This window comes from Petromyzon marinus, chromosome 40, assembly GCF_048934315.1.
Source record: "Petromyzon marinus isolate PM22_M1 ecotype Great Lakes invasive population chromosome 40, UKy_Petmar_22M1.pri1.0, whole genome shotgun sequence".
NCBI classification, from domain to species: Eukaryota; Metazoa; Chordata; class Hyperoartia; order Petromyzontiformes; family Petromyzontidae; genus Petromyzon; species Petromyzon marinus.
Window position 1 is genome coordinate 8,389,882 of NC_133706.1, and position 19,981 is coordinate 8,409,862.

The 19,981-nt window shown below is 46.0% G+C and overlaps 1 protein-coding gene across 5 annotated transcripts in view; it reads right to left on the bottom strand.

Annotated features, from left to right (window-relative positions):
- Window positions 1-1,910: 1,910 nt before the first annotated feature.
- The window catches only part of PSTPIP1 (proline-serine-threonine phosphatase interacting protein 1), a 41,004-nt gene continuing 22,933 nt past the window's right edge, over window positions 1,911-19,981 (bottom strand). For 2 of the 5 annotated variants that reach the window (XM_076073078.1, XM_032968903.2), the window contains 6 exons: window positions 19,080-19,178; window positions 16,416-16,512; window positions 12,183-12,279; window positions 10,050-10,108; window positions 8,917-9,008; window positions 1,911-4,340 (listed from right to left, as the gene is read on the bottom strand). In XM_076073078.1, the coding sequence (XP_075929193.1) occupies window positions 4,206-4,340; window positions 8,917-9,008; window positions 10,050-10,108; window positions 12,183-12,279; window positions 16,416-16,512; window positions 19,080-19,178 (579 nt within the window). In that variant the 3' untranslated portion in view covers window positions 1,911-4,205. The other 3 variants (XR_012946471.1, XM_076073080.1, XM_076073079.1) reach the window with 3 other exon arrangements.

Here is a 19,981-nt window from a genome sequence, read left to right on the forward strand (position 1 = left end):
CCCCCCAACCCCGCCCCCCACCTCCACTCCTCCCCATCATTGTATATTTTTTTTTGTTATTTTATTTGAACCTATGTCTACGTGACTTTACCGAAAGACCCAAAGAATATTAACCCATAACTCTCGGCCTCCCGGGAACACCATCCATTTTTGTAACGTGCCCTGCGTTTCTTCTTTGCGTGCCTTATGTTCTCAAATGTTTGTGATCATTATTATTGTCGAGGTGCAATTCCAAAATGCCTTGCTTCCCCCAGTCAACATGCAACGTCGGGTTCTTTGCGGACTGTAAGTACACTCTTCCCGAGTGTTACTTTCGTTATAGCTGCCAAACCGAATTTATTTGAAAACGTCGCTCTTTAAGCGCGCTGGTTCGATTATTTTCTGACTCCCATTAATTATTGATCATTCTCGGCCGTCTAAACCCACCCCCCGGACTCCTCTTCCAGACACCAATCTTGCCAACACCAGAGATCATGCTCCCTGCACCTCTATGGTGGCGAGATGTTAACTACCTCGCCTGGTATGCAGGAGATCGTGGGTGGTTCGATCGCGACCCTGACGCCTGCTGTATAATTTAATGTGCGGTGTCTCTCCCCATGGTGAGATGTTAACTACCTCGCCTGGTATGCAGGAGGTCGTGGGTTCGATCGCGACCCTGACGCGTGCTGTTTAATGTGCGGTATCTCTCCCCATGGTGAGATGTTAACTACATCGCCTGGTATGCAGGAGGTCGTGGGTTCGATCTCGACCCTGACGCCTGCTGTATAATTTAATGTGCGGTGTCTCTCCCCATGGTGAGATGTTAACTACCTCGCCTGGTATGCAGGAGGTCGTGGGTTCGATCGCGACCCTGACGCCTGCTGTTTAATGTGCGGTATCTCTCCCCATGGTGAGATGTTAACTACCTCGCCTGGTATGCAGGAGGTCGTGGGTTCGATCGCGACCCTGACGCCTGCTGTATAATGTGCGGTGTCTCTCCCCATGGTGAGATGTTAACTACCTCGCCTGGTATGCAGGAGGTCGTGGGTTCGATCGCGACCCTGACGCCTGCTGTATAATGTGCGGTGTCTCTCCCCATGGTGAGATGTTAACTACATCGCCCGGCATGCAGGAGGTCGTGGGTTCAATCTCGATACTTACGCCTGTATAATTGGAGTGTCCCGTGTCTCTCCCCCCGTGATAGAATGGATTGTTCTGCACATCCTCTGATATTCCCTCCACATTCAGTATCAAAATCACGCGTTTCGAGTATTTGCTATAAATTCCCAAATGATAAGCTACTTCGTTGAGCTATCATTTGTGGCCAGAGCTATGTAGCTCAGTGGGCCTTACCTCGTAAAATAAAAAAAATTGTATCCAAAAAATTGTTCCGTGTCATAATTTTGATGCTGGTGACCAGAATTGTAACAGTTTAAGATTAACATGGTAAGAAAGTGTTAATGAAAGGAAGCAAAACTATGAAATAGGGGAGGTGGGGGCTAAGAGGGGACACGTTTTACCTTTACAATCAATAGTTTGCTTTTGGTTGAATGTTATGGGAAAATGTGTAAAATATTTGTCGATAGATGTGCTGTATTTCCCCCCTCAATATATTTGTATGTGTCTGATCACGTTGCCACTGTCTCTGGGAATATGTCCATGAGTGCAATTTATTAGTTATCTTGTCTGCTATGTAAATATTTTATTTTGTTGTTTCACATGAGTGTATATTTTCTAAATATATGTCAATAGTTTGTCGGGTATTGTCGTTTGTTATTCTAATTCATGGGATTAATTTTCAACGTGATTTTTGGCGATGAAGAGTTGAAGTTTCCACCAAATACAGGTTAAAACTCCGTTTAACTTTGTATTTCTACAAGCGGTGTAACCTATGAAAGTGTACTGCAGTTGTAAAGTACAAAGCCAAAAAATGAAGCAAAACATTTATTGAACTGTAGTTGTAAAGTGCTGTACATACATTTTTTTTACAGAATCCAAGACGTTGCAACAAGGCAATAAAAGATAAGCTACTGCGATGGCTTTCGTGCATGCAAAATCATACAAAAGTACATTTCACGAATTTAACAAATGGAAGTCTAATGATATTGTTCATTTTTCGAACGTGGCCCAGTTTCCGTCAGCCTGCAAATTTCAGCTGCTGACAGTGTCCTTGGCTTGACCAACCATTCTGCTGCCCTGGAATCTTAGGAGTGTATCTCTTGGTCCCCGAAACTGTGTGTGTGCGTGTTTGTCTGAAGCCATGGACAGGTTACAGAAGCAGCAGGCATATTACTGGAAGAGGCAGATCTAAAAAAATCCCAAGCGGGGTGGAAGGGCACACAATTTCAAGCATTTAAAAATGGGCCCTACATTATTGACATTCTTGACAATAAATGAATATAATAAAATAACGATTTTGATTTAAAGCTCGTGACTGCAGTAATTCATATTCTTAGCTCTTTCGGTAAAGTCACGTTGAAGGGAAACAATAAAATAATAAAATATATATATAAAACAATACAAATTCTCACGACGTTTCGACCATAACGCAAACGGTCATCATCAGGTGTGAAAACCCAACGGCAAGAAACATTTGAAAGAAGTGGTTTTTCACACCTGATGATGACCGTTTGCGTTATGGTCGAAACGTCGTGAGAATTTTTATTGTTTTATATATATTTTATTATTTTATTGTTTCCCTTCAACGTGACTTTACCGAAAGAGCTAAGAATATAAATAAAATAACGTATTTATTTTCTCTGGCAATGATCCATCACTGATTTATGGCTAGAATCCACCACTGATTTCTGCATGGTCATATTTTATGTTTTATTCTCGATTAATCCCCCTTCTCTCTTCCTGCACGGGGTCATTCTTGATACGTTGGTAGATGAAATGGCTCTCTGTGACGTTAATAAACACCGACTTTTCAATTGTATTTGCTTTGACACTGCCATTCGATCAATTGAGGGCGAGCTGATACAGGTGTAATGACTGGCACATACGAAGGTTTAAAAAGCAACGAGAGAGTTTTGTGATTATTACACTGGTTTACCCAGGATAGCCCCGCTGCATCTCAGTGCTCTTTTTCAAGAGAGTCCTGCCGAGTTTCAGAGTAGTGAGCAAATAATAATAATTATTATTATGTATACATACTCCCAATTGAGTAATTTGCTGGTTAACCTTTAAAATTTTGGAAAGTTGCACCATAGCAGCCAAGCAAATAAAAAGCATATAAAAACATCGGGAAATAAATTACAGGATATCAACGCAGCAAATGTAGGTGTTGCGCAAATGAAGTATACGTCTCGAGTAATGCCAGGTCAACTCCACCTCGGGATTCATACTCTTTGGTTTTTTCGGTAAAGTCACGTAGGTAAAATAAAATAAATGAACCCAAGAGACGGCGCTCAGCGTCGCGCTGAACTCGGCGAGCAGGTCGTTGCTGTGACTTCTTGTCTCGTTGTCTGTTAAAAACTCTAACAGATAAGTGAAATTCCTCCCCGTAGAGGGCATTAATTCTAGATTTGAAGCTTTCGTAGTTTTTTAACAGACGAGACAAGAAGTCAAAAGCAACGACCTGCTCGCCGAGTTCAGCGCGATGCCGAGCGTCGTCTCCTGGGTTCATTTATTTTATTTTACCCACGTGACTTTACCGAAAAAAACAAATGGTATGAATCCTTGCAGTCACGGAAGCTTCAAATCTAGAATCCACCTCGGGAGTTTACAATCCAGTGGATATCTGAGCCAGTTCCACAGCTGAATCAAAAGGAGGAAGGTTGGGCAAAATGGTGCCGATACTTCGGCCGTGAAGAAAAAAGACGAAAGGAATCCAATGCAAAATGTATTGCTCTAGATGTATACTGCATCTAAACTGGACCCAAAGGTGACCAACGTAGAAGTAAGAAAACGGTTGCACAGAAGAAGACCTGATGCAGGCAATGATAAGAAGGAAACTGCCACTATTTGGACACGTGTAGGATGGACAACAGGAAGACTGAAAGTGTGTTGTTTGGATAAAATATATATTAAAAATAATATTTTTAAAGCGTCGGAAAAATGGAAGGAACCGGAAAGAGAGGAAAACCTAACAGAAAATGGCTTGACGGCAACAAGAAATATGTGCACCACTTGAGCAGATTGCCACAAGACGAAAAGGAAAGTGGAAACAAATGGACACCTACGGAGCTATCTGCCCATGGATCGTGATGATGATGAATGCCTGGTCAGATGGCCTGCAGGTAGGAAGCGGGAACGTGCCCTCTTTGGCCGCACTTTTCCGCCATCACCCACCCGGCATCGGCGCCACCGCTCAGCACCAGGACCTGATCGCCCTCCACCACACTCAATGTCCCTGGTTCCTGCATTCAAGAGAGAGGGCGTGGGCATGTCTACGTTATTACTCTGGGCTCATGGTCCCCAGTAGGAAACAAACACAGACCATGGAACAGTGTTGCCCCTTTGGTCAATGAGAATGGGTGGTGCAGTTCATTTGGCCATTGTTTTGTCATTTCCCCCACCCCCCCAGTATTATCTCGATTGTGCGTTCAGCATCATGAGACAAAGTGTCCATTCAGATTTCACGCACAGCAGTGCAGCTCTCGCTGTTGAAGAATGGCCCACTGAAGCAGATATCACAGACCTACCTCTGAGCTGCGAGGTGACCCGTGGATTGCAGACATGGTGATAATTTTGTAAGACTAATCAATTTGATGATTATTACAATTATTATTAAACTTCGGATTTAGTCTTTAAAAGCAATGAAATCGTAATAATGTGCATGCACATGTCCATCCCTTTTGTCAATACACTGCTGGATGAGGGCCTCCCAATGCTCTGCGTGTCATGGGGATTATTTGAACATACTTCACCATGCTGGTCAATATGTATTGGTGAAAGAGGTGAGCATATGTGCGATAGCATAGAAATATAACACTGATGCCCACAACATTGGCAACACAACCTGCTTTACGAGTGATAGTCAATCAACCAAGCACTATCCAGGTACACGCGGGGTGATTTGATCGTAGGCAAATCAACAATAATAATGATCATTTTATCATAATTGTAGGTGGTGGTGTTATTCTCGTGCGCCTGTGCCATGAGGAAGAAGATGACATCTTTTTTGCGGTCCTGTACGTATGTTGGACCTTCGTTCGCACCGTTACATAGCCTACCGTGCTAATTGTGTGAAAGCACGAGGTCCATCTTCGTTCGGCCACTGAACAATGAATCACGACGGCAACAAAAACAACCTCACTGCCGGCTGTTGAGCCAATACCCAAGGTTGCCTTATGAGCCGAGATCAAGGGTAGCATGGTAGGTGACACTGCAGAGATCGTCGCTAACTGCGCAATGATGTCCTTTTCAAGACCAGGGGCTTGGAAACCTTTCAAAGAAGGGGAGCGATTTTGGGGGGATTTTTTGCCTTTGACCAAAATAGTTCGCGAGCCGCATCACATGCAGAGCTACCTGTACACAAACACAGCAGCAGGTATACAGCAGATGACGAACACATTCTGACTTAAATAAACAAAATAGGTGATGGAATAAACTGCGTCTATTTAGTATTTTGTCCTCTTTATCTTCTTTGGTTCTTTCGGTAAAGTCACGTAAAATGAGAATAAAATAATACATTTATAAAATAAAATAACACAATAAAATTCTCACGACGTTTCGGCCACAACACAAGCGGCCTTCATCAGGTGAAGGGACGAGACTGTCTGGAGGACAGCGCTGGAGCGAACAAAGCCAAGCTCAGATCGCGACCTTTAAGCTGTGTGAGAAGAAACAGAGCGCCTTGACAAAGGAATTAGCATAGAATTTAGCATTGAAATAGCTGAGTGATTAGCTTGTGACTGGTCATAGAAATGGCTATGTTAAAGTCAAAGCATACACATCCACAGAGGCACCCCTTGACAAAGGAATTAGCATAGAATTTAGCATTGCAATAGCTGAGTGATTAGCTTGTGACTGGTCACAGAAATGGCTATGTTAAAGTCAAAGCATACACATTCACAGAGGCACCTAGTACAAATCAAACAGGAGAATTTAGCATTGAAATAACTAGGAGAATTTAGCATTTAAATAACTGTGTGATTAGCTTGTGACAGGTCACAGAAATGGCTATGTTAAAGTCAAAGCCTACACATCTGAGCTATTAACAGTAATTGGGTATACACTACACTATATAATGAATACTATATAGTAAACCAATAAAAAATTAAAATATAAATTACCTCAATGTTATCAATAAACTCTATATATTGTCCAATCAGCTAAGCTACCAACAATAAGTCGTTATATATCACAATGCTATATGGCGAAAAAATGGGTGGATTCTTACCCTCAACTTTAGCACCACGGATAGCTACGGGCCCCGTTCAGACGGACGAGTTCATCCATGGTCAGAACGGAGGAGGGGGAGAGAGACAACTGCGAGGCGCTGTTATACTCCATGTTGTAAACCATACCATTAACCGTGGTGTGAGAGGTATTAAGAGTCAATGCCAGCAAAAGAGCTGCGGTCTGAAGGTCATCGTAAAATACAATTAATTAAGAACAGAAATGGTTTAAAACATCTTTCCAATGGTTACTAAGTCAGAATCCATCTTCTCGGAATGAAATTGTCTCTGTGCTTGTATATGTGAATGGCCTCATGAACGAATCTCTCATGGTATCCGGTTGGTTTGCAAAGAACCTCCGTCTTGGAGAAGTCAATGTCATGTGAGCCCACTGAATTATAACAGTGATCTGCCACGGCAGAGGCGTTCGTTCTACCGTGCTTCAAGTCTGCTTTATGTTCGCGGATGCGGTCCGAGATATGTCGTTTGGTTTCTCCAATGTAGCTACTACCACAGAGGCACTTTAGTTTGTAAACGCCCGGGTACTGTATGTCTGGAACAGCATCTTTTACAGATGGAACCAGATCACGGATTTTATGTACTGTGTTGAATCGGACCTGGATCTTGTGCTTATTCAGGATTTTGGAGATCTTTTTAGTGACCCCTGCAATGTAGGGTAAGGTGATGGTTTTGAGTGGCTCCACAAGAGGATCCTTCTTCATGACTGGAGTGATGGCTTTGCGGATTGTGTAGTCGGAGTAACCATTAGCCCTGAGAGCCTGGTGTACGTGCTTGAGTTCACTGGTAATGTGTTCCTGGTCGGAAATGCATTGGGCTCTATGGTATAGAGTCTTGATGAGGGAGTTCTTCTGGGACGGATGGTGGTGGGAATCCGGTTTCAAGTAGGCATCTGTATGGGTATCTTTCCTGTAGACAGAGTGGCTCATTGAACCATCACGTCTCCTTTTAATTAAGACATCCAAAAAGGGTAGTTTGCCATCTTTTTCGACCTCCATGGTAAATCTGATGGCAGGGTGTATGGAATTGATGTGGTTGCGGAATTGGTCTAGAGCAGGCTGGCCATGTGGCCAGATGACAAAAGTGTCATCCACGTACCTCTTCCATAAGGTCGGGCGTAGATTGGCAGTCTGGATGGCGTCAGTTTCAAATTTTTCCATGAATACGTTGGCTACAACCGGAGATAGGGGGGGGGGCATTGGGGTGCCCTCAGTTTGTTTGTAGAAAGTTCCATTTCAGGTGAAGTATGTATTGGTTAAGCAATGTCTCACCAGGGGGGGTACATCAGTATGCAGTCCTTGATGAACCAGGTCTTCAATGATAGCGATGGTGTCAGGTACCGGGACATTGGAAAGATGTTTTAAACCATTTCCGTTCTTAATTAATTGTATTTTACGATGACCTTCAGACCGCAGCTCTTTCGCTGGCATTGACTCTTAATACCTCTCACACCACGGTTTACAACATGGAGTATAACAGCGCCTTGCAGCTGTCTCTCTCCCCCTCCTCCATTCCGACCATGGATGAACTCGTCCGTCTGAATGGGACTCGTAGCTATCCGTGGTGGTAAAGTTGATGGTAAGAATCCACCCATTTTTTCGCCATATAGCATTGTGATATATAAAGACTTATTGTTGGTAGCTTAGCTGATTGGAGAATAAATAGAGTTTATTGATAACATTGAGGTAATTTATATTTTAGTTTTTTTATTGGTTTACTATATAGTATTCATTATATAGTGTAGTGTATACCCAGTTACTGTTAATAGCTCAGATGTGTAGGCTTTGACTTTAACATAGCCATTTCTGTGACCAGTCACAAGCTAATCACTCAGCTATTGCAATGCTAAATTCTATGCTAATTCCTTTGTCAAGGGGTGCCTCTGGGGATGTGTATGCTTTGACTTTAACATAGCCATTTCTATGACCAGTCACAAGCTAATCACTCAGCTATTTCAATGCTAAATTCTATGCTAATTCCTTTGTCAAGGCGCTCTGTTTCTTCTCACACAGCTTAAAGGTCACGAACTGAGCTTGGCTTTGTTCGCTCCAGCGCTGTCCTCCAGACAGTCTCGTCCCTTCACCTGATGAAGGCCGCTTGTGTTGTGGCCGAAACGTCGTGAGAATTTTATTGTTATTTTATTTTATAAATGTATTATTTTATTCTCATTTTACGTGACTTTACCGAAAGAACCAAAGAAGATGAATCCTTGCAGTCACGAAAGCTTTAAATCGAAATGTGTCCTCTTTAGTTATCCTTTAACAATACCGTACATTTTGTTGTCACAAAGACATACCATAGTGACCCGTTCCCTGTCATATTTAATAAATTGCTTATTATCATGCGTTAAATTACGTTTAACATTGAAGGTTTTGGTATTATTATTTTTTTCTTCCAAAAAACGGTTGCCCGTAAGGGGGCAGCCAAAGAGCTGCAAGGGGGAAGCCAAACAGCCGGATGCTGCTCTGGAGCAGCAGGTTACCCACAATTCCCAGAATACCCTTCTCCCGAAATCTTCTGCACAAGTGTTCGCCACCATCGACTCCTCGTGCGAGTAGATCACGAGCGCATTCACCTGCCCCGCGAATGTGTAGAGAACACGGTGGGCTTGGACATCCGGCTCGCATCTCCCGGATATGTCAGTTATGGAGCTGTACACCACGTGCTCTGTGTGTGAAGTCACAAAAACCGGCGTCACTGGCATTACCGATCGGTCACGTGGTGGGAGAAGTACTGCTCTCCACTATCACGGGACACAGTAGAAGCTGGCTCGATATAAGTACACCCTCAGAGGCAAGGGCAGGCGATGCTTATATATATACCATGGTGTACAGCCTGAAGCACACAGGCTAGGTCTGCACAATTGGGCCCATATCTTAGTCACGACTTGGCTCAGGCTTAGCTCTGACTCAAGTTAGCCATGCTCAGCCGGATCTGAGCATGGTCCCAGCCATGTTTGATTATTTCCATCAGCTGAGCCTCAACCAAGCCGTGGCTGAGCCGCTCGCATGTCTTTGGAAGAAACTGAGCGACTCAAGCCAGAGCCGAGCCTTCAAACTCGGCGTGCCAATTCAATTTGGCTAAATTCCTGCTTGGGAAATTAAACGCGTCGTGTTTGATTGTCATGTGGCAATCACAGATCTGAGTTGATAAATACATTACAATATCACAATGATAATTCATTATCATGTGTCTGCCAATGGGCCTTCAAGCAATGTTTTCTAGCAGAATTTGTTGAATCAAGAAAACATTGCGTCAATTCACAGGTTTTTTTTGTCATTATCCACCAAGCCGGTATAAATGATTCGTGCGAAATTTCACTAAATGGCGCCCAAAGGTATAGCCGGATATGTGAAAAGTTAGAATAAGTGAATGTCTATAGGAAATGCCAGTTTCAACCATCATGCGCAAATATGTCACTGGACAACACCAGAGCGCAAGCTGCTTTAAACATGGGAAGGTGCGTGACTGTGCTTTAGAAGCAAATTAATGTACGCAAGATTAATATACCTTCCGTGACAACGTCAAAATTGTGAACACGTGCAGAAAACAAAAGTTACTCCACGCACAAATACTGCACTTGGTGTAGGCGGTTAATTGGTTAGGGCGGGTAGGTGATTAGATATTCGAAGTTGTACTTCATTTCCTGTTTAGGCTTCATCGTTTTAAGCGAAGGGAGAGAGAGAGAGAGGGGAGGTCAGTCGCTACCTTTATGGAGCGCACTCTTGTGCTTTTCTTTCGGAGAGTTCATGGCAATAGGAGAGTTCCTGGCAACTCCGTCAAACAGTGGCGGAAACATAGCAGCACACAAAACACATCAGCGTCAATCGGCAGCAGCAGCAGTGGCACTTACTGGGGTAATGTAACAATAACAATATTGTCCTTCATTTACCCAGGAATTGCCCGAGTCTCAGAATTCGTGAACTCTCTGATGGTGTTTTCCGGGTTGTACCGCAGGGTGTTCGGTCCTTCGTTTTGCACGTGCTGGGAGCCTCTTCAGAAGAAGCCCCTCAAGAAGTTGAAATGAGCTCAGTTCAGAAGGGTGACTACTAACGGGAAGCACAACGGGGACCTATACAACAGAACTTACGCAGCGTTTCTCAGAACCATTTTCAGCAGAGTCCTGCATAGGGAAGTTGAACTGATGGCATTGCTGAGTGTTTCGCATCTAGGAGGAAACCACAGTGACCAGAGAAACCCCAAGAGTAGGATGGAGTCGCACCCAAAGCCACGCATATATCGTTTCATGGATCCGAACGACGGTCACCTGACCACTTTGGAGCCTAAGCTTCCAACACCTGGTATTCCTGGGCAGTCTCCCATCGAAGTGCCAACAGAGCTCAATCTGCTTAGCTTCTAAGGGGCCGTCCATAAATGACGTCACGCGATTTTGGATGATTTTTGACCCCCCCCCTCCCTCGTCACACGGCGTCACAAAAAGTCAGACCCCCCTCAAATATAACGTCACAAAGCTCTGACCCCCCCCCCCAAAAAAAATCATATTTCCATTTTGAAAATAAAACATTCTTCAAATCGCTTTAAACTATTGTCATTGTGGCGCTGCACTCTGATGTTGTAGGAGTGTTGTTATAACAATCATATATTTATTGAAAGTTGCGCATTTTTATGTGACGTCACATTTCTCAAACACATCGTCACTAATGTCTGACCCCCCCCCCCAGGCGCGTGACGTCATTTATGGACGGGCCCTAAGGTCCGTCACCGGGCACGGTGATTTGGTCGCATGCCGTACTGGCCTACGTCCACAGTGCAGGCGTAGTTCCCAATCTGTTCACCACGTGTCACTCGTGCAAATGTCACATTGACACTGAGCGCTCATATTACAAAAGCTCAGTCAGTGCCTCTGTCGCATTATTCCAATAGCTACACGCCATACGTGGATTGAAGCGATCACTCTACGAAGCCAGGATAACACTTTTGGCATGAGGGTAGAGAGGCAGCAGATTGCGTGGACGGGAGTAGAATAAGAATTGATTTGAAACGTTCGTGACTGCAGGAATCCACACTGTTTGGGTCTTTCGGTAAAGTCACGTGGTAGGTATAACATAAAATAAATCACGACGTTTCGGGCTCAACACACCTGATGACGGACGCTTGTGTTGCGCCCGAAACGTCGTGATTTATTTCATTTTATACCTACGTGACTTTACCGAAAGAACCAAAGAGTATTGAATAAGAACTACGAGACATCTGTGAAAAAGAGCTTCATAGCTCATAAGATGTCTCCAGGATAAATAAAGATTCTGATTCTGAAGATGAGAAGGGAGCGGTAATGCGAGCGCGTGGCAGGGGGGCAGAGTGAGGAGAGAAGGCGGGGTTAGACAAGGACGAGTAGAGTCTTTGTAATAAGTAATATTTTTTTAAACTTTTTTTTAAAAAAAACACGCTTTTATGAAATGTACTAGTAATGGAAGAACCCCACGACTCCAGGAAGTGGCCCCGAAGCTCGCCACAACGTAAGGAGACCCGTGGTGATTTACAGCCAACGTCAGTTGACCGTGGACAATTAGACCCAAGCCGAAACATAACAAATAAAAAAATGTTTTTTTATGATAGAATATAGTATTGTCATCAGTATGACATAAGTATACCAAGTTTGCAGTCGATACCACATTGAGAAGTGGGTTAAAATTGTGAGTTACAAGATTTGAGGATGCAACAGCGACAACAACAACGACAACAACAACGACAACAACAACAACAGACAAAGTGAGTTAAATGAAAACAGTGTAAAAACAGCAGCTGCTCCTTGGACCCGCACAAAGCACAAACGGTCTGCCGGCGATGCTTGTGACACGAATTGCTGGTGGTGAAGCTGACCTGCGTTTGGCATTGGGGGTGCCTTGACCGCACGTGTCCAGAGCCAATATGCAGTTATCCCTGATCTTCATATAATAGTTCTCATACACGATGGGAGCTGCGCACACACGAGACAAAGATTTCCCCTGTACAGGCTTAACAGACTGTTGGGGCAAGTTGTTTATTAGCGAGCACCCACGGAAGCAAGCACGGCACACGACGGGGTGGGTGGGTGGCCAGCACCACGCCCGGCCGTCTTTTTATCTCCTCTGTGGCGATGTTTACGCACCGCACTCGGTACTAATTTGAGGCTGGCTAGACCTAGGAGGAGGCCCAGGACCGGGGTTCAGATAATAGTCACTGAGGTTTGCCGTGATCTGGAATCGAACTGGGGTCCCTGTATTCGTAGCGAAGTGCACTAACTGCTAAAAGCTACGGCTCCCCCCACACACACACACACATATACGCGCGCACACACACACAGCAACTGATGTCGATCATGTAGCAATGGTCCGCTCAGGAATGTCAGTGACATCCCTGTACTACCACACACTATGTACACACCGGTCTGCCGATAATAATAATACAATTTATAACGCGCGCAATATTGCGTACCGAAGACGCATTTCTGTAGCATGGAGCGGCGCTCTGTATCAGATCGCGTCGCTCGGTTCCAGGGAGACTCGGTGGTTGAAATGTCGAGCTGAATGAAGAGAAGCGCCTCCTAAGATGGTCTTTGAACGGAGAAAGCGACGAGAAGCAAACGAAAGCCCTTGTCCTGGGGGTTTCAAGGAGATCCTGCGATGCACTGCATGAATGTGTCTACGGTCAACTGAAGTGTTTGTAAGGCGTCAAAGCAGGGAACTTCGCTACGGTGGGTAGCCGGATTTTAGGGCGCGGTAGCAGAGGCAAGCGATCTTGAAGGTCATTCTGGTCGAAATGGGTAGCCAAGGAATGGCACAATGATGTATATATATACCTCTAGCGTCAATGTATTCGTCAAGGGTTGCAACCTTTCGGGGCTTGGTCTGGAGAGTGCGGGAATTGGCATCAGTGGTTGGGGGTTGGCAGGAATAGATTTTTCGTACGGTATTGTGTTGAACTTCATTGTACTGCACAGTTTTGATGGACCCAGCGCTGACTGAGGAATGCGTCCGAGTTTGGTTTTCAGTGGGAAAGGTTGGCGAGCCGACATATTTCCGTTGCAGCGTCTTAACATGTGCTTGCATCGAGACACTATGCAAATCCAATTGTACACGGAGGAAAAATGCGAGCATAAAAGTGAATGATCCAGTCCGTATATTAACAATCATAGAGCACAAAGAACTTATAGCAATAGGTTTTACCCTTTTAACTGGCACAAACATGATGCCTTGAATAAAGGCGTCATTTTTTGTGCCAGTTAAAAGGGTAAAACCTATTACTCTATCTTGTTACTGGCAAAGGAGGTCTCATAACACAAAGAACTTATTTACGTTGAACTTATTGCGCACCGTCTGTAGCTAACCGTGCTAATCGGAGGTGAGAGTCAAAACCCTCTTTTAACTCATGTACACGTGGCCTTTTTGAGAAAACTCAGCGGGGGTCGCTATAATTATTCACAGCAGCATATCTGAACTTTGTAGAGATCCAAACTGCAGTAACTGTACCTAGTTATATTTGAGCCCCAAATTGTATTTTTGGTTTCTACTTAATTTTGGTGTTTCTGACGTCTTATTAATACGCACTCGTGCTGTTAAAGTATACACACAGCGGTGTGTTAAACTTGTTTCATAGTGGACAATCTTAGAGGTGGAGCCGAGGAGCTGGGAACACTCTGGATCATGTTTAACTCTTTATTTACTATTTTTCACTTTCAATGCTTAATCTTCATTTATTATTTTTTATTAAAAAAAAATGTGTAGCCTTTATTTACTATTTTTTTACTTTCAATGTTTAATCTCCATTTACTATTTTTATTTTACAATTTTACTTTCCATTTACTGGTTGTTTTTTTACTTTCAAAACCAGCGAACTGAATAAATAGAAGAACCGTGGTCAAGGCAAGGGACCCACATCGCACAGGACCACGTTTTAAGAGCCTCACTATTCAGTGTAAACACCAAAGGTTCCAACAGCCGAGAAAAAGGAACTCAGCGATTATCCCTAAGAGTAAAGGGAGAAATATTCTTTGGTTCTTTCGGTAAAGTCAGGTAGATAGAAAATAATAACAAAAAATAAAGTGAATAAAAATAATAAAAACTCAAAAAATCCACTTATGTAGACTGCAGCCTGGTTCTTAATCGGAGTGAGTGTACTGGCAGTCTATAATGTAGACTGTAGCCGGGTTAACCAGGCTGTAGCCTGGTTAACCAGCCTGGTTAACCAGGCTACAGTCTACATCATAAGCTCACCGAGGTTAAGAACCAGGCTACAGTCTACATTATATACTGCCAGTACGCTCACCGAGGTTAAGCACCAGGCTACAGTCTACATTATAGACTGCCAGTACGCTCATCGAGGTTAAGAACCAGGCTACAGTCTACATTATAGACTGCCAGTACGCTCACCGAGGTCAAGAACCAGGCTACAGTCTACATTATAGACTGCCAGTACGCTCATCGAGGTTAAGAACCAGGCTACAGTCTACATTATAGACTGCCAGTACGCTCACCCAGCTTAATAACCAGGCTACAGTCTACATTATAGACTGCCAGTACGCTCACCAAGGTTAAGAACCAGGCTACAGTCTACATTATAGACTGCCAGTACGCTCATCGAGGTTAAGAACCGGGCTACAGTCTACATTATAGACTGCCAGTACGCTCATCGAGGTTAAGAACCAGGCTACAGTCTACATTATAGACTGCCAGTACGCTCATCGAGGTTAAGAACCGGACTACAGTCCACATTATAGACTGCCAGTATGCTCACCGAGGTCAAGAACCAGGCTACAGTCTACATTATAGACTGCCAGTACGCTCACTCCGATTAAGAACCAGGCTACAGTCTACATTATAGACTGTCAGTACACTCACCCAGCTTAATAACCACGCTACAGTCTACATTATAGACTGCCAGTACACTCACCAAACTTAATAACCAGGCTACAGTCTACATTATAGACTGCCAGTACACTCACCAAACTTAATAACCAGGCTACAGTCTACATTATGGACTGCCAGTACACTTACCAAACTTAATAACCAGGCTACAGTCTACATTATAGACTGCGAGTACACTCACCAAACTTAATAACCAGGCTACAGTCTACATTATAGACTGCCAGTACACTCACCAAACTTAATAACCAGGCTACAGTCTACATACACTCACCAAACTTAATAACCAGGCTACAGTCTACATTATAGACTGCCAGTACGCTCACCGAGGTTAAGAACCAGGCTACAGTCTACATTATAGACTGTCAGTACACTCACATAACTTAATAACCAGGCTATAGTCTACATTATAGACTGCCAGTACACTCACAAAACTTAACCAGGCTACAGTCTACATTATAGACTGCCAGTACACTCACCAAACTTAATAACCAGGCTACAGTCTACATTATGGACTGCCAGTACACTCACTCCGATTAAGAACCAGGCGCGACAGTCGACATTAGTGTTTTTTATTATTTTATTCTATTTTTTTCTATCTACGTGACTTTACCGAAAGAATCAAAGAATATGAATTCCTGCAGTCACGAAAGCTTTAAGTCAAAATTTAGAGGGAGAAACTTTCACAAGTAACATCCTCCGCGGCTCCCTTGCGTGTATTCATTGGTTAAAACCCGCTGAGAAGTGAACCGCCTCATCTTCATTTTGCCCCCACCCAGCCTCCACCAACCCCCACACCCACAAATCCCATCCTTGTCAAACTGTGACATCACCCATTATGCCTGTGACCTAACAAAGGCCACTCCCCCCGACTCCCTCAAGTCGACGGAGGGTCGAGTCCACCAGGTCAACCGAGGGTGTCTATAGTCAGCTGTGAAGGGTGCGGGAAAACAGGGCAGTGCTCCCGGCCACGTGTATGTGTGTGCATGCACACGTGTGTGTGCGTGTACATGTGTGTGTGTGTGTACAGGACCGGTTATCTGAACCGGTCCTGGGCCTCCCTGGTGCAATATGTAAACATCACCATTGGGGAAACAAAGGCGGCCGGGCGTGGTGTTGGCCACTCGCCCCCTAACAGCACTTGCCCCAACGGTCTGTTACAGGCTGCTCGCGTGCTCCGGTGTGTGCATGTGTGGGAGCATTGTGGGGCTACCCGGGCGATCGGAGCCCGTCTGCTTGAGCTGGACAAAGTAGTCGATCTCAGCCTGGAGGTCACACTGCTCCAGGACGTTTCTCACGCCTTCGTAAATCTGCGAGAGAGAGAGAGAGAGAAACAACTATTTGAGAGCTATTGCCACTGCGATAATTAGTCAGACGCCAGACGATCCACCTCTATTCTTCAACCACTGCTGCAGTGGCTGCATTTTGCGAAGACGGAACGCCCCCTACAGCATTAAATGTTCGAGACCGTGAGCAGAACGACGATGTGATTGGACAAGAGGAGCCGCCACATATACAAGAGCCTGGGTGCGACCGTGCGAGACAAATCAAATATTGGGGTGCCCGCCTGACTGATTACCACGCCACCATAGCTGTCAACCCCTTATCAGTGCCAATTCAGACCTTATTGATCACCCCGCAGTCACGAAAGCTTTACACCCCGTGTCTTTATAAATATCAACGTTCAGCCTACAAAGTCCTATCACCAGGGAGAAACACAAACAGGCAAAGACATGTTTTGCCCGTTTTTAAACAGCTGTACGCCGTGTGGATATGAAAACTCAGTTTCCATGTACAAAAACTACGGGTAAACCGTATGGTTTGACAGGTATGCGCCACCGATAATGGTGCTGCTCTGCCACTGACGACGCAGCTGCTACGCCACTGACGACGCAGCTACTACGCCACTGACAATGGAGCTACTACGCCACTGATGACGCAGCTACCACGCCACTGATGACGCAGCTACCACGCCACTGATGACGCAGCTACCACGCCACTAATAACGCAGCTACTACGCCACTGATGACGCAGCTGCTCCGCCACTGATGACGCAGCTACTACGCCACTGATGACGCAGCTGCTCCGCCACTGATGACGCAGCTACTATGCCACTGATGACGCAGCTACTACGCCACTGACAATGGAGCTACTACGCCACTGACGATGCAGCTACTACGCCACTGACAATGGAGCTACTACGCCACTGATGACGCAGCTACTACGCCACTGACAATGGAGCTACTACGCCACTGATGACGCAGCTACCACGCCACTGATGACGCAGCTACTACGCCACTGATGACGCAGCTACTACGCCACTGATGATGCAGCTACTACGCCACTGATGACGCAGCTACTACGCCACTGACAATGGAGCTACTACGCCACTGATGACGCAGCTACCACGCCACTGATGATGCAGCTACTACGCCACTGATGACGCAGCTACTACGCCACTGATGACGCAGCTACTACGCCACTGATGACGCAGCTACTACGCCACTAATAATGCAGCTACCACGCCACTGATGACGCAGCTACTACGCCACTGATGACGCAGCTACTACGCCACTGACAATGGAGCTACTACGCCACTGATGACGCAGCTACTACGCCACTAATAATGCAGCTACCACGCCACTGATGACGCAGCTACTACGCCACTGATGACGCAGCTACTACGCCACTGACAATGGAGCTACCACGCCACTGATGACGCAGCTACTACGCCACTGATGACGCAGCTACTACGCCACTGACAATGGAGCTACTACTCCACTGACGACGCAGCTACTACGCCACTGACAATGGAGCTACTACGCCACTGATGACACAGCTACTACGCCACTGATGACGCAGCTACCACGCCACTGATGACGCAGCTACTACGCCACTGATGACGCAGCTACTACGCCACTGACAATGGAGCTACTACTCCACTGACGACGCAGCTACTACGCCACTGACAATGGAGCTACTATGCCACTGATGACACAGCTACTACGCCACTGACAATGGAGCTACCACGCCACTGATGATGCAGCTACTACGCCACTGATGACGCAGCTACCACGCCACTGATGACGCAACTACTACGCCACAAATAACGCAGCTACTACACCACTAATAACGCAGCTACTACGCCACTGATGATGCAGCTACTACCCCACTGACGACGCAGCTACTACGCCACTGATGACGCAACTACTACACCACTAATAACGCAGCTACTACGCCACTGATGATGCAGCTACTACCCCACTGACGACGCAGCTACTACGCCACTGATGACGCAGCTACTATGCCACTGACAATGGAGCTACTACGCCACTGATGACGCAGCTACCACGCCACTGATGACGCAGCTACTACGCCACTGACAATGGAGCTACTACTCCACTGACGACGCAGCTACTACGCCACTGACAATGGAGCTACTATGCCACTGATGACACAGCTACTACGCCACTGACAATGGAGCTACTACGCCACTAATAACGCAGCTACTACGCCACTGATGACGCAGCTACTACGCCACTGATGACGCAGCTACTACGCCACTGATGACGCAGCTACCACGCCACTGATGATGCAGCTACTACGCCACTGATGACGCAGCTACCACGCCACTGATGATGCAGCTACTACGCCACTGATGACGCAGCTACCACGCCACTGATGACGCAGCTACTACGCCACTAATAATGCAGCTACTACGCCACTAATAATGCAGCTACTACGCCACTGACGACGCAGCTGCTACGCCACTGATGACGCAGCTGCTACGCCACTGACGACGCAGCTACCACGCCACTGATGACGCAGCTACTACGCCACTGACGAGGGCTCATGCCAACCGCGCCGCGCCACTCACCTCGTCGTCCTGCACGCACTGCCGGGACAGCTGGTTGGTGTGGATCCACAGGGAGTTGCGCAGGACATTGACCCTCTGAAACTCCTGCTGCTCAAAGCTCTGCGGATGCAGCGGCAGCAGTCGATGTGAGTGGCTGTGTGCGCAACTGTAAACGACTGCAGTGAGTGACTGGAATGACTGTGAATGGCTGGAGTGACTGTGTGAGTGATGCGAGTGACTGGCGTGTCTGTGCGAGCGACTGCAGCTTCTGTATGAGACGCTGGGGTGACTGGAGTGACTGTGTGAGTGGCCGAAGTGACTGGAGTGTATGTGCGAACGACTGTAGCTTCTGTATGAGACGCTGGGGTGACCAGAGTGACTGTGTGAGTGGCCGAAGTGACTGGAGTGTCTGTGCGAGCGACTGCAGCTTCTGTATGAGACACTGGGGTGACTGCGTGAGTGGCCGAAGTGACTGGAGTGTCTGTGCGAACGACTGTAGCTTCTGTATGAGACGCTGGGGTGACCAGAGTGACTGTGTGAGTGGCCGAAGTGACTGGAGTGTCTGTGCGAGCGACTGTAGCTTCTGTATGAGACGCTGTGGTGACTGGAGTGACTGTGTGCGTGGCCGAAGTGACTGGCGTGTCTGGGCGAACGACTGTAGCTTCTGTATGAGACGTTGGGGTGACTGGAGTGACTGGTTGAGTGAATGGAGTGAATAGCTGGAGAGGCGGAATTGTCCTTGAGAGTGAGTGGCGCGAGAGACGGGAGTTCCCGTGTGAGTGGTTACAGCGAGCGATTGGTATGAGTGATCGTAGATCAGTGTTTCAGTGTTCTTCAACTCATTTTCAGAGGCGGTGGGTGGGGGGGGAGGGACTTTTGCCGATAAGACATCGTCGGTGCGAGGGCTGCCACGCCATTTGAAA